The 16050-nt window shown below is 43.0% G+C and overlaps 1 protein-coding gene across 2 annotated transcripts in view; it reads right to left on the bottom strand.

Moving 5' to 3' along the window:
- Window positions 1-6842: 6842 nt before the first annotated feature.
- Window positions 6843-16050, bottom strand: part of Shisa9 (shisa family member 9) — a 292613-nt gene continuing 283405 nt past the window's right edge. For both annotated transcript variants that reach the window (XM_021185450.1, XM_021185451.1), the window contains one exon: window positions 6843-10326. In XM_021185450.1, coding sequence (XP_021041109.1) covers window positions 9947-10326 — 380 coding nt within the window. In that variant the 3' untranslated portion in view covers window positions 6843-9946. The remainder of the gene's footprint in view (window positions 10327-16050) is intronic.

The raw sequence follows: 16050 nt of genomic DNA, 5'->3' as shown, positions 1-16050 counted from the left end.
CAAAAAGGCATCAGAAAGAATGGAAGAGCTTGACACTAGAGAGGAGGGCCATGAAGCTCTGTCACATGGGTATGACATGACCATGGCACCGTGAGCTTACATGGTTTGCATAGGACTGAATCCTCAAACATTTTATGACAGATAGAAGAGGGACTCACACAGAACCCAGCCCTGCCCAGGAATAGAGGGCTCCTGACAGAGAAGAGGTTGTTACCTTTGCAATTGTAGCCACTGCTTAGTTATTCATGCTCCAATGGATAGATTCACACCTATGTAGACAGATTCCATGGGACAAAGACAAAGGAGCAATAAATAAATAAATAAATAAATAAATAAATAAATAAATAACACAAAGGTGAGAGGAGATATGGCAGGGAGATGTAAATACATTATTTTTTAATTGACAAGTATGGGGAGAATTATATGATATGCAAAACAATAATTATGCAAATTAATACATCACCTAAATCCAGGAGTTCTCAGAATTTTATTACCACCATGTACCTCATTAATTATTATTTTATGCTCTATAGACTTCTAGATTAAAAGAAAATCCTTTCTACCAAACAAGCCACATTTACTAACAAATAATTGATTTTCTTTCTGTTTTCTTAAAAAATTGTATTAAATTATAGGTTACAGAGAGGGAAAGAGGGAGAGGGATAGGGAAGGAAGGAGGAAGAGAAAGAGAGAAAGAGAGAGAGAGAGAGAGAGATAATATCCTGGTCCTTCTCATGATATTGCTAGCAAAAAAAATAGAGGAAAAAAACACCACACCAAGTTCACTCATGTCTCACTCAAAGTCAATCAAAATGGTACTTTCTTAAACCTATGGCCTGGGAACAATTCCCTCTGGATGAAATTTTAAAGTATTGAATGTCGTGCTCTCTAAGCTGGCATGTGTGTGTAGAGTCTCTTACTTCATTGTCATAACAACCCTTTGGTGTTTTCCTTTTCTGATGATTGGGGCTTAAATAATTTCTGAGGCACCAAGGTTTCTCCTCAGTGTTCATTAGTCTTGCAGACCAACTTGATTAGATTAAGATGCACCTATGAGGTTAGCAAGGCATACACACTGGGTGGTTCCAATTCCCCACTCCACCTTCCCTGACATGATAAACTAAAATCTCTGGAACCCTAAACAAAAATATTTTTTCTTTTTTTCTTCACTAAAGTCATTATCAGAAACTTTGTTGCAAAAACAAAATGTCTGATGAATGCATATTTTCATCCTTCACAGAAAGCTGAAGAACAGTTCTCTTTGGATAACAGCATCTTTTGTGGCCTACTCCATCATCTTTCTAGTCCCATTCCAGAGATGTATGTGTACATGTACACATATGTGTATGTGTATATATAACTTTTATTGATTCTTTTTGAATTTCATCATGTACCACAATCCTCGTTTCTAGATCCCTTAGTATCTTCCCTCCACCCTTGCAGCCTCCCCTTCGAAAGGAAGAAAGAAAGAAAGAATATAAACAAAACAAAACCCCCAAAACGCCTTGTCATGGAAACCGCAGCATGTCACAGTGTGTCCCACAGTACACCCTTTTGCCCACCCATCAGTACTTGCAAATGTTTATTGCAATGAGTAAGTGGTCTGGTTCTAGGCATCTGGCTTCTGCTACACAATCAGTATGGGAAGTTCACTGGGACTCCTCTCAGATATCCTGTTGTTGCCCTGGGTCATGGAGGTCCGGCAGCTTTATATCTTTCATGAACTCCAGCAATTCATAGACAGTGTAGATGTTGAGGTAGGCCAACTCAAAGCCATGGACCTGGGCCTGGGAGGTAGCTGAATTAGTCAGCTGACCAGTTCTCCTGACCCCCACACTACCAGGAGGAGGTATCCGCACTGTCCCACCTAACAGCTCTTATGCTTTCCACATACTGGGGCTAGCTAACCCATGCCTTGCCACCAGGGTCAGCTCCACTGTGCTGCCCAGGCAAGGTACAGGGCCCATTTTCCTGCTCTCCCACTCTCATGACCTCAGGGCCAGCTCTTCCACCTACCATAGGCATTCAGGTGGGGCATCTCTCAAGCCACCCAGAGCAGACCAGGGGTGGCTCATGCTCATGCTCTCAAAGCCAGCTTACCTGCCCCTCCACCCACCCTTCCTCATCTCCCACCCACACCATCAGGATCAACTCTACTGTGCTGCACAGGTGAGGGGCAGAGATAGCTCTCCAGAGTGCGACGGTGGGTGAGAAGCGGGACCAGCTTCAGCTTACTGCCTCAGAGTGCAGGCTAGACCAGCGACATCTGCATGGCCTTTGCTGGCAACTCAGGCCACAGACATTGACACAGAGCCCAACTGCAGCATGACCACTGCATGGCTGCCTCATATCTATCTGCCTATGCTCACTGCTGGTGAGTCTCCAGTCCAACCTTTCCTCATAGTGTATGAATCCCTTCGCTTTGCTTTCTTCTCTGTCTCGTCACTCTGCACTCCATTTCCCAACTCTCCAGAACACATTTGTTCATCAGTGTTATCCACAGCATGTGCTTGCGCATCTTACCAGGACAGGCAGTTGAGTGTCTCTCTTTGGGTGTCCCTGGGTAATATAATTTTCTTAATGACCTAGCATGGTATTTGATCGAGAGCTTGAGTCTGAATCTGAAAGAAACTTAGGATTCTTAGTTCTCTGTCTATTTGTCCCAGAATCCTCCTCTTGTCTTGATTTCCTTCCCTACTCAGACCCTCGGAAATTGTAAACACTGAGTCCTTTTTGTTGGTCATCTGTGAAATGTGAAGAATGGACATGAACAGAGACATTGTCAGTGATCACTCAGTGCCTCCCTATCAGTAACAAGGGAAGAAGAGACACCAATCTGTGTAGAGGATTATCCTCTTCTCTGAACTTTATTTTCTTGGAACTGTTTTGACCCACTTATAGTTGTACAGAAGAGGAAGCAAGCATGGGTAAGAATCATGCTAGAGTTAATTGGCTGTGGCAATAGAATTGTTTTGGAATCAGACTTAGACCAGTGTTGACTTCCAAACCTGATTGATATTCGGTAGATGTGTGGTCATGAATGAATCATATGACTTCATTGAGCCTTAATTTCCTCCATCTTGAACATGGGTGTAAAACTTTTGTTTGGAGTTCTATCAAGATGTAGAAATGAAGCAATGTGTGAATAGTGGCTAATACAGATCCAGTTATATAATAAATATTCAATTGGTCATAAGCATTGTTATTATTTTTAACATTAAGATTATGGCTATCTAGACTGAGGTGGATCTATAATGAAAGCTACAGTTTTGCCTGAAGTATTACTAATATGACTGGGTTTTACAAACAGAGTGTTTACATTTTGGAGACAATGAGATCTTTGTAATTGAGGCCTTCTAAGCTCTAGATTAGACAGAACTTAGTCAATATTCTTTTAAACAAGAAGGTAACAACTACAAGGCTCTGACACCTAAATCTATCTTCTCAGAAGGGGTGATGAACTAGGAATATATTTTGTTGTCTCCTCTAGAATCTAGCTAACTTCATTGTGGGGAGTAATGACAACATTTTATTTAATTATATATGTGTAATATATATAATTTTATATCATTATGTGTGATATAATATATAGTTATATGTTATATAACTATGTATAATATATAATTAATAACAATATATAATAATTAATATATATCCAGCTTAGTATATGGTCAAGGGATTGAGGTTGAACCATAAAGAACCAGGTGTCAAATAGCCCCTGATGTGATATTACTTGAGCAAATTTAACATTTCTGGTCCTTTGTGTTTCTTCTATGAGTGGAAGATAATAAAACACTTCGTAGGGTAACATAAACACATATGCTACTTGTCAGGTATCAAGCTCCGAGCTCATATCATCATTATTTTTCTCTTCCACAACAGCTATATTGCTATCCTTATTCTAAAGGTAAGACTATGGAAGCGTGGAGTTGGGGATAGCTCTGTGTCTCCTAAATCTGCCAGTCCAAGGGCACTTGACTCTCACCATGGGTCCTTGCAGAAATCAGTAGCTAAAGCTCAGTGGCCTTATGAACTTAGATGAACTTTGCTTTTATACGGATGTCATTAAAGTTTAGTATGTTTCTCAAATGATAAATGAAGCAGCGAAACATAAAGCCACTGGCATCAGTGGGGTGTGTCACTGAGGAACAGAAAGCTTGTGTGCACAGGGCTTGGAGATATGGCTCAGTGTTTAAGAGCTCTTCATGTTCCTGCTTAGGATTTGGATTCAGTCCCAGCACCGACAGGGTAGCTAACATACATTGGTAACTCCAGTTTCAAGGGATCTGACACCCTCTTCTGGCCTTTGTGGGTACTAAGCACACACATGGTGCATTGACATATGTGCAGATCCATACACATGAAATAAACATTGGAAAAAAAAAGATTGTGCTGTCTTAACTTAGGAACTAGCCACAAGGCCTTTCTATTTTAGCAAATTTTCTAAAAGTGCATATATTTCTACATCACAACAGGTGCAGTTTTTATATTTCCATACCTGTATTGTAAGATAATAAGTTTTTGAATTCTAAGGGTCTTATGTGTTGCAAAACACCATTCTGAGCAAGGAATTTACAAGCTTTGCAAGACAACCCAAAAGTTAGGTATGCAACTAGAAATGATGGTACACACCTGAAATTCTAGTGCTGGGAAAACAATGTAGGCAGATTCTGGGGTTAAAGCCAGAGACTGAAGAAAGAAGGTAGAGGAGGGAAGGGTGGGAAGGAGGGAAGGTCTTTGCACTGCTACTAAGTACCAAATAGCACTCAGAGCTCTGTGGGTTACTTGGCCACACAGCAGCATGCTGGTGTTGCACAGACACAATCAGAGAGATAGGGCTTCAGCCTGTGAGCACATCCATGATGTGGACAGGAGGCTCCTTCTGGTAAGAGAGCAGGACTGAAGATTAACACAGACTTCCTATCAGAATCTCAAAGAAAGCTACTTCCTGGACCTGGGAACACAGTGAAAGAGGGTTGGAGCCAATAGCATTGCTCACCAAGTCTAGTGATTGCAGGATAATGGAACCTCCCAGTACTGGACATAAAGCCAAAGGAGGCACCTACAAAGGTTCTCTCTCTCTGAATAGACATACATAGATAGCTCCATTCTGTTTTCACTAAATCCTGAAATCTTAGAAAGAGTCATAAGCTCCACCAGTCAGCAGCTGCCTTGAGATGGTAGGAAGCTTGTTCTAAGCACTGGCTGCCCGAATTCACACAGGCTTCATCCACGCTCTGCAAGAGAACTTAGGGATCAGCTTGTTTCTCCAGCTCCTTCACTGACCCACACACTCCTGCAAGTGAGAACTACTGCTCTGCAGCAGGTGAAGATGGAGTTTCAAGTTCAAATCCCCATTCCACCACTTACTAGATAAAGTGATTTGAATGACTTCAGTTTTAGATACATCTCTATACTGAAGCTCTGAAGCAAATACTTGTGAGGATTAAATGTGCCAAGACACTGTGTTTAGTCGTATCTGTCTCTGCAGAGATATCTTGCTTGTTTGTTGTTCATGAGTTGTGACTTATTAGCTCAGGTGGCTTAATTAGCACAGACGTCTGTCTCTCCCCACAAAGGCATACTTCTCTGTACTCCACTGGTAGGGCTCCAATATGTCCTGGTTGGTGGTTTGACCTTTGTACATGCTCAAGTGCCAAAAGAGCACTCTTTTCTCTGGATGTGAGCAGCTACTGTGCTTTCCTGCCCCAGCTCTGACATCTTTGCATATGTTGGAGCTAGTGCCCAGTAGCTGACTTCTGGTAGCCAATTGGTGCACCTCTGGGCTTTCAGCACCTTTCCCTCACACTGAAAATGTTCACACTTGCGAACCTAGGACTGTTTCCTCATTGAAGTCGCTGGGATCCATTCATGACAGTGGATAGTTTAATTTGAGAGTATGTTCTTAACACTTTCCTTCCTTTTGAAACAGAAGCTCACTCTCAAGTCTTGTCTCATTGAGAACTCGCTATATAGACCCGACTGGCCTCAAGCTCACAGAAGTCTGCCCTGTCTACCCCCTGAATGCTGGTTTTAAAATGCACCTCCTTACAGTGTTTATATTCATGAGAGCAAGGAAATGGAGCCAGCCTAAGTACTCATTAAAAGGTAAATTGATAATAAAAATGTGTGACATAAAATGGATGGAATATTTTCCAGCTGTAAGTGAATGTGAAAACACGGATTTATTTGGAGAGTTGCATACAAACCATAGAGTGTTTGTGGACATCAGCAAACAGCCTGCAAGAGTCAGTCATCTCCTTCTACCTTGCGGGTTCATTAAAGGTGGGTTTACAAGTTTGGCTCCTTTACCTACTGAGCCATCTAGCCACCCCTCATCCCCCTCCACCCCTGGTTCACATCTGAAGTGAATTTCTTTCCCTTGGTGTTTCAGACTTTCAGCCTCTTTCAGGAAGTGCCATTTTTTAACAAGTTTCTGTCTGATGCTGGAGAAATGATGGAGGCCAGCTAGGAAATACAGTTATATAAAGAGGGAAAGAGCCTTCTCCCATCTTGTCAGTAGTCATGCCCACGGCCACCTGGTTATTAGCAGAAGTAACTGTCTGAGGTTCAGCCAGGTTCTTATTGATATGGACGTAGTGATGATAAAGAGACCCAGAAATATAAGGACCCAGTTAATTCTGACATGTGCATACTTACCAAAAAGACTGAACGATAGGTCTGGAAATCTTGTATAAGTTGCCGACAACTAGGAGCTTCCGTTCCCTGAGAGGATTGGTTCTGTGAGCCTGGAAGAACAGTGCTGAGCAGCTACATTACGTTCCCACAGGAAGCTCACACCAGCCTCAGGGCCCCCAGAAGCATGAGAAGACACCCTGAGCATCACATATAATCAGTTTATTGCCAGGTAAGAAATTCATATTAATATAGTGAATACATATGTTTACAAATAAACATTCTTAGAAAACAAACAAATGTTTTTTTTCTTCATTGTAGGAAGTGTTATTGTATCATAAACTCTGCAGTGTGACAAGTGTTAACACAGGTTTACTTGCAGAACATACGGTTACTAAAATATTTGCACATAAAATATGCTCCATTTACACACACACAAAAAAAAAATCTGGGGGAGGTTAGATGGGAATTCCAGGCAGAGCCCAAGGCGGATGGAGGCTGAGACTCCAGGAAGGTGAGGGAAGCCAGGATCTGGTCCCATAGAGTTAGAAATTGGGGATCACATAGAAGGAGAAGAAAACAGTTTTATAATCTTACTCTTTCTCTTCAATTATTGTATAGGTCATGTTCTCTTTCAATATTGTAAGGTTTATCTACCTTCCCAAGAGGAAGGCAAAGAATAAACAGATATTCTCTACTGATTGTCACTCCACAGTTCATCTCCCAAAGTCAAACAGGAAGCAACGAGGCAAGCACTGTGCGAGCTGTCTATGACCGCATTACTTGGGAAGTGTATGCTACATGCTAGTGGCCAGACTGTGTCTTGGAAGTCAAAATTACAATTGCAGACCAAGGAGCCATGTCTACTTGGATGAAGCCATCTTCAAAAAGAAGGATGAGTAAGAAATAGACTAAGGATCAAGAAAGACTTTTAGGTTAGAGTTAGATGAAGGGGAAGTGAAGGGAGGGGAGAGGGGAAATTGAGCTAGAAGGAAGGAAAAGATTGCAGAACTTGACCTGAAAAGAACTTCTCAGGTAAGTACTTCTTGAAGTAGGGCTGTATGCCACTAGTGCATGCAAATTGTATGTCATGGAGGTAGCATATGGATAGAGGGCACGATCTAACACCAACTTAAAAAAGGGAGGTTTTTTTTTTTCATCTGCTTTCCCCTTCACTGGATTATTCCAAGGACAAACTCTCTATTGTATACCAGTATCTTTAACTAGACTAAGGTCTTTTTGAGAAACAAGAGAGCAGGCCAGACCTCCACTAGAGTTTTGTCTTTGAGGCCAATATGTTTCCCATAATGTTTATTGTCTGTTCATGGCAATGGATGCTAGTGTTCTATATGTGATAAATACAAGATGCTTCCCTTTTAAAATAACATGGCTTAAAATCAAATGCATTCAGATACCAATACTGTGATGATAATTCCCCGGATGCTGATGTGTGGCGAGGACATAACTAACTCATGTCAAAGAGAGATGTGCAAGCCAGTAGCTCATACTCCCCTATGGAGAGTGCAGGGCTCTCAACATTTACTCTGACCTCTGACCTCTGTGTTGGCCTCTGCACCTCTTCTTTTTGAGAATCTTATAAAGTTTGAACTTTGCATAATTTCTTTTGTAAATAAGAACAGAGTACTGTTTTTTAAAAACTGAAAAGGCTTTACTTAAGTCAGATTCCCCATGCTTCAGACAGCCCTAGAAAGATCAAAGATATTGCCAGGTTCTTTCTACTTGCTTGGAACACGGAAACTATCTGCTATGCTGATGCTGGGATGCCAGAGAACCCAGCAGCAGAACATCACATGGGATGCTCCAATTCTATTTCACTAGATTTTTATACCAAAGAAGCTGTGAGGTTTTAGAAGATTCCTGTAAATTAGCTCAGAGTTCCAGGGGATAGTTGCAGACTTTTCTTTCTAAACAAAACTCTCTTGCCTCTCCATGCACCTGTCTGCCCTTCCACTAAACAAAAGACTTTCAGGGGGGACCTTCCTTGTTGGGATCCAATGGCTGTGGCTGAAGGAACCAATCGTTAAAGCAACTTTGGGAGAGTCCAGGTAAGAAAGGATGGCATGAAGGTGCCCCTGGAGGTAATCTGGTGGGAGGGTGGGAATTGGGGTATTCTTAGGTACCTCTGACATTGTAGCAGCTCCTTCAAAGGGTGTTAATTGTCTGGGCTCACCTACAAAGGAAAGACAAAACATCACTACTGCAGAAAAACAGGAGGCAGGAAGGTTAAAGGAACAGAGGATGCACTTGGGAAACGAGACCATCACTTGAACAACAGCGACACACTGAAGGCACCACCCACACTTATGACATTTTTCACTCCAAAGCAGTTGAAGTTTGGCAGCAGTGGCAGCAGCACGCTGAAAGGGAAAGAGTGGTGGGGACAGACAGTTCATAGAAGATGGTTTTTGTCTTTGTTCCAGTTCTTGGAGATGACCCGGGAAGTGAAGGCTCCTCCGTGCCTATCTCACCTGCTGTTAACTCTCCAACTGCAGGTTCTCTAAGTCCCGGGCAAAATTAATATTTTGTGTGTTCATTTAATGCGTCACTTTAGAAGTTCTTCTTTATTATTCTCTGGACCCCTTGGCCATCATAAAAGCCCATCACTGCCAACATCATGGTTTTTCAGGGAGTTCTTTAGAATGTTCTTCCCTTTCCTATCATTGACCAAGGGCTTAGAGAAGACTTACTTTGTGAGTTTTTTTGCTTTCAGCTTCAATGGTATGCAATGTTCCATCAGTGTGACGCTCAGGGTCCATTACTACCTCACACTTTTCACTATTCTGTGTTTGCATCACTTCTTGGGACAAGGAAATGCTTGTGACATGAGCAAATTCCTTCCCAAGCACTCTGGCACACTCCTCTTCGTGTGCCCACCCTTTTTCTTCTACCAGGAAAGACAGAACAGGGGGACCCAATGCGCTCCATGGGCAGTTTGTCTAAATTGTGCTACTTATATATCTGTTAAAATGGATTTCAGTTTTCTGTTGGGGGAAAAGGAAACGAGCCCCCACAATTTGGGCCTGAAGCTGAAAGTTTCCCCTCTATATTGCTGAATGTCCATGCTTCGGTCTCGCTCAGCTGCCTGCGGGAGCATAGTAGGCATGACCCAGGAAAAGCATGACTCCTTATGAGTAGGTCTGTGGTTGGTTCCTGTAGAACGCCCGGAGTGTGTGTGTCTGCTGAGGGGTTGGGGGTGGAGGTGTACAGGACCAGGAAGGTGTAAGTGGGATGATATTTTTTGCCTCTCTCAGTTGAGTGTGGTCTCCAGGGTGCTCCCTGAAGTAAAAGCTCAGACAGTCACTTCTGTTTTGCTGTTAGTGATGAAATATGGCTGTGTGGGTGGGAAGTGCTGGGTGCGAGTCCCCAAGGGGTCACAAGAGCCTGACTCAGCTATGCCAAGCTTGCCCTTGTTGCCATAAGCCTGCCGCCGGAGAGACTGGTCACTGGGGTCCCAGGTCTTAAAGTTGGCAGTAGAGTTGTAGGCCAGGGGATGCGGGGGCATCTTGTTGGTGCGAGACTTCTGTCCATTCTGCTGTGCAGACCCGTGCTCTGGGCTGAAGGCGCGAGGCTCATCTTCCACTCTTACAGGGTGCAACGGGAGATTTCCCTTGGCAGCCAGCTCTGCCAGGTGCCTTCTTTTGGCGTAGAAGTCATCATTGACCTTGTCAGCTGCTCAGTGGAATGTGTTGATGGAGAAGAGAGCAGAAACAGGGGAGAGAGAAGAGAGAGTTAGGGAGTTAGGCAAGCCAACTTGAGAATACTGCAAAAAAAAAAAAAAAAAAAAATGGTTGACAATCCAGACACGACACAATCCACCTGGAACAAGACAGAGGCAAACGTGGCACCATGGCCTCCTCACAGTTCAGAGCAGAACAAGAACAAGAAATTTAAAGGTAACCCCAATTAAACATGCCTAGACCACCCCCAGCTGAACACTTCTCCCACCAAAGCTCCACACCACTTGCCGCTAACCTTGGATTTTCTAACATTCAAATGTTGTTTCTTCATTACTAAAATAATAATCCTCTCTAGAAAAAGCCCTCTACCACTCAAGGCCAGAAGTATCAGCTGATGGATGGATCCTCATTTAGCCTCTCCCAGCTTTTGTGTTTATGTGTTAGAGGAAACACATGAAGGCAGATATCTGCTTCAGATGTCTTTCTCAATTACTCTGTCTTTTTTTTTTTTTTTTTTTTTTTTGAGGCAGGATCTCTCACTTTCACCAGAACTCATAGATTCTGCCAGCCTGCCAGCCTGCCAGCCTGCCAGCCATGGAACCTCAGAGATTCTCCTATCTCTGTTTCCCCAGCACTGAAGTATGGGGTAGTGGGGTTATGTTTCTAGGGCGCACACTCAGGTTCCTATGCTTGTCTGTAGAACACTTCACCAACTGAGCCATTTCCCTTCCCCTCTCCTGGATTTTTACTAGTTTAAATGATTGCTTCTATTTTCATTTTAGGCTTTCGGTAGTATCATGCTCAAATACTAGTTCAGCCGCCGGCTACCTGTGTAACTTTGGCTGCCTTGCTTAAGTTCCTCCACCACCCACTTCACTTCTGCGTAAGGAAAGTACTCAAAACAAAAACCAAATCTATTTCATGGAGGTGTGCGGAAAGCTAAGTGAGCTGATGTGTAGTGAATACTCGGTGCTCCTATCTGAGCCACCATTATTATCGAAACCTCTTTAGCTCCTCCTGCAATGGAATACGAAGCTTCTCCTGACTTGCCCTAAGTAACCAACAACAGCAGCTCAACTGCAAAATATTTTATCAACCTGCAAAATTTACTGACCCCTTATTTAGGAAAAGTTAGGCTATGCTAATGTTCTGCTTTTATAAATAGAGCTGAAATGACAATGTTTTTACTCAAATCTTTTGAATTAAGATTAATTCTAAAACACATTTTCTTAATCTGCACCAGAATTAGCAAACTGTGGCCTCCTGTTGTTATAAACAATGCTTTGTTGAAAACAAAGCTATGCCATCCTTTTACCTATTGCCCACGACTGCCATATAATTGAGTTACTGTTGTAGACAAACCCTAGCTGAAGAACTAAAGGATCTCCTGCTCAACCCTTTGAGAAGCTGTTGGGTGGTCCCTGATCTGGACAACCCAGGGTAGAATGATTTTTATGAAGAGCATAGCATTGTTAAAGCTCTTGATTTTGCTGGGCATCAAGATCTGAAGCAGTTTCCACTGTTTGACCACACCCTCACTTTCATTAAATGATCCCTTCCTTTCTCCCTTCCTTCATTTTCTCTTTTTCATTTATTTTTTGAGAATGTCTTAAATGAGTACTGTATTTACATGTCCACTCTTCCCTCTCTCTCTCCAACTCCCCCCTATCCTCTTCTACCCCGGCAAATCGCTCCTTCAGTTATTATTGGTATACACACACATAAACCCAATCTGACAAGTTCTCTTAGTGTTGCACTGGGACTGACCACTTTGAACTGAATGGATAACCTTGGGTGGGGGAGGGGGCTGTCCTGAGAAAACCAATTCTCCCTTTCCCAGGAGCCATTAATTATCTATCTTCACCTCGAGGTGGGCCTTATTTATTTTTCTTTCTTCAGATCTTTATTTATCTGATAATTTGATGATTTCCCTTTTTTCATTTTCTCTTATTTTATCTTGTCATTTTTATTCCTAAGATTGTGTATTATTTTAGATTTATTTCTTAACAATATAGTTTTGAAATGACATCTCACTAGTAGTCAGAAGTACTTGTTCCTTTACCATACTGCCAACTGTATTACAGGTGTGTGAGATCACAAAAGTTCAGTAACTACAGTTCTGGTTCTTTTATCATGTGATTTTTCCTCTACAGATGTAGGAAGGATGGGGATTATGACTTCTGTACAAGGCTTCTGCTGTGCAAATTAGGGAACCATCAAATTCAAGCACATGAAAGGACCCAACTAAGGTTACCCACAGCTAGTAGCAAAATCCTGGTAATAAAAACAGCTACTTTGGATTGAGGAGCCAAGTAGTCAAATACCCAAACCATCTCTAAACATGTTTAATCAGAATCCCTGAAAGGCAAGCCTAGACGCCATTTGTCTTTAAGTCCAGGCAATCAATCAATTAGCAGGGTTTGAGAACCGCAGGAGCATCCGTGCCCTCTTATCACAGTGACACACATAGTGTTTATAGAAAATTGAAGGCAATGGCTTCCCAACTCACAATAGCATCCTTAAGTACCTCCCACCTGAGAGGCTTCTCCCTCCTGGGAGCTCTCAGTGGCAGGACCCCTTCTCAGAGGTTCTTGTCACTGTTCCCATGCTTCAGCTGTCCAGCGCAGAGGAGCACATCTGGTTAAGAGGATGATGGAGAAATGCCTTTTCCACTTATCTCTCAGACATCTCTTACTGAAAAATCTCACTTACCCTCATGATGTACCTGGTCATGACCTAGCAGGATCATTTCATACTCCAACTTCTCAGACCTTAGAGTAAGCCCAAGGTCAGCTCAGAACACGGTTCAAAGGCTCCCATTTTGACAAGCAGAGAAAACTAATTATGAAGAGGCAGTGCCTTTTCAGAAACTTCTAACAAGAAACAAGCATGGAAGCATTTGACTCTTGGGTTGTCAGGAAATATGGGTGGGTTCTCACAGTTTCCTCCATTCCCAACACGAATTAATCTCTTGTTGTACCTGGTATTGGAAGCACCTTGGGAAGTGAAGCTCAAAAAGTGTATGGACTCTGAAATCAGATAGACTATGGAAATGCCACTTAACACCACATACCTGTTTCCTTAGGATGAAATGAAGATAATATTAAAAAGAGTCAAATTTACTATGAAGAATAAAGCACATGAGATACAGCTGCTACAGAACGATAATCCCTATAGCACTGATCAATACATATCTATGACCTAATTTTTGCCTTACTGAAGTAGCATAGAATTGCCATCGATATACATTTATTGAGTACTTGTGTACTAGCAGCATAGTGGTCATGAAGTAGGCATCCATTAAAGTAGGCATGTGTCCTTTGCTTTGCTCTTCCCGCCATGTTGTTTAAGTGCCCAATTACTCTGTGAGAGAATATATAGGAAATTAATAGTGTCAGGGCAGGTTTCCATGGAAAAAATGTTCTTTAAGCTGGAATACAAAGGTGATGAGTGGCCAGATGAGGGAATCGTCACATGGTCCTCGGAAGCTCCTGCCATCAGGAGGCAAAGTCGACTTCTGTGCACCTTAAATTGGGTCTGCTTTGTTGCTTGCTTTGACTAGATAGTGGCAGCTGCTCCCAGAAGCTGCTCCAGAACCCCATTCCACGGGAAGCCCAGCTTCTTGACCTCGGGGGATAAGAAACCCGCAGGCCCTCTATTCACACTCCACACAGCCCACAGTCATCCAGTGACCAGATAGCGAGTGAGACGATCATCCTGGGCAAAACATCGATAGTCTGCTTGGGTAAGTGCTACCTAGAGCATACCATAAAACCTGAAGGAGGTTCAGAAGCAGGACCCCAATAAATGATGGCAATGCTGAGCAACCAAGTGTTCGAACCATCTGTAGTGTAGCACTAGATAATTGATATACAGAAATATTTCATAAAACCCTGTGGTGGGAAGGAGTATGGTTGTTTTGGGAAATTGAAACATCCAGGTAGCACAGAGAGGAAAGCAAAATTACACCACTGTCATCCAATGCCCCATAGGCAAAATTGTCTCATCCGTGCCTCCTGATGTGTCTAACCAAATTCCTCCATGGGACTCTGGGGTGTTTTAGAGAACTGAAGTACAAACATAGCTTTAGTACCCAGGGATAGTCCAGACACCCAAGAGGATGTTTTTACAATGATTTTAGCCACCGTCACCTGGTAGTGCAGTTTTCATGAATGCCCCACACCCCCACATCCACACATATACACACAGTATTTCTGGTTTCTTCTTTCTGGAGAGAGATGGGGACTGCTTACCTGGCCACTACATGCAGTGTGGTCCCTGTTTTAATATATCACAAAGCACCTAGTGAAGGAAATAGCAGATTCACTGAGCAGTCTCCCAAGCTCCTGAGCAGTCTCCCAAGCTCCATTAGCAAATGCATTAACCTAATCAGCCCCACTACCTCATGGGCAGATGGCTGAGAAGCCAACCAAGAAAACAGATGTTGTGGCCACTCAGCAACACTAGAACTCTCTGGTTTTAATTTTCTCTTTACCTGAAAAAGAAGGAAGGGACAAAGAAAAAGGTGCTTTTCTTCCAATGAGCCTAATTACCTTGAAGACAGGGCAATAAAATAAAATGGTCCCTTTCTCCATCTGTCTCTGTCTTAATTAGCAGAGGACACTTGCACAGGTGCAAGGTGGGATAGACCTGGGCATCCGTGGAAACAGTGTCACCACACTAACCAGCTCCCAAGACAAGCTGCACAGCTGAGGGCTCAGCAGGTGGCCCCTCACCTACCTCCTGTCCATAAGCCAAAGGAATCCCCAGGAGGGCTTCTTACAACTTGCTTTCACCTGGTGATATTCATGAGCCTCTCCAGTAGTGAGTTTCACCTGGGAAACAGTGCTCCACAAACAGATTTCACCATGCCTTGTCTAGCTCTGCCTTTGGTTCAGTGTCACGATAAAATAGAATGACTAATCACATCACATGTAAACACAGGCTTGGAGATTGGTTCTAATGCTTTGATCCAATCGGGAATCTGTATGTCCAAACTAAAGGTCCTTGTCTCCAATTGATTTTTGGTCGATCAATAAAGATGCCAATAAAGATGGCTGGACATGGGGTGGGACCCTTAGAATTGTGCAGGTGATGATTCAGAGAGGAACAGGAATGAACTTCCATGACTCAGGGTAGAAGGATGGGATGCAGGAGCAGCAGGAGATAAAGCCAACCAGCCATGTGAGATTTTGGGTAAGTGGCCACTGGCCACTTCCCTGATTGGGCCTAGGGCAGCAGTGGAAGGTTTAGGAGTGCCCAGCCTTTGAGGTAGACAAGGCATTTTAAAAATAAGGTAATGTGTATTTGTGTCTTTCATTCATGTATCCATTGGGAGCACGAAGCAGTGTAGCCCAAACTCTCTGCTACAACGCAGAGTCTGCGTTCTTTGCAGAAGCCCCCCAAGTGTGCATGACTGGACTCTTGATCTTTGTGCACACTCCTCTATGCCATACTGATGGAGACCCATCGCAGGATGTATCTTCTCCCAAGGCTGCTACAACAGGGCACTGCAAGCTGACTGACTTTAGACAACAGAGAGGAAATTTGTGGTTACCATGGTGTCAGAACCATGCTTCCTCTCAAAGCTTTGCCCTTTCGCCTTTCTGTTGGTTGCTGGCCAATTGGTTACTGGCATCCATTGACTCATAGCTTCTGACCATACATCTCTCTCTCTCTCTCTCTCTCTCTCTCTCTCTCTCTCTCTCTCTCTCTC

This window comes from Mus caroli, chromosome 16, assembly GCF_900094665.2.
Source record: "Mus caroli chromosome 16, CAROLI_EIJ_v1.1, whole genome shotgun sequence".
In the NCBI taxonomy this organism is placed as follows: Eukaryota; Metazoa; Chordata; class Mammalia; order Rodentia; family Muridae; genus Mus; species Mus caroli.
Note: the sequence above shows the minus strand (reverse complement) of the source record. Positions and strands in the feature narration are given on the sequence as shown.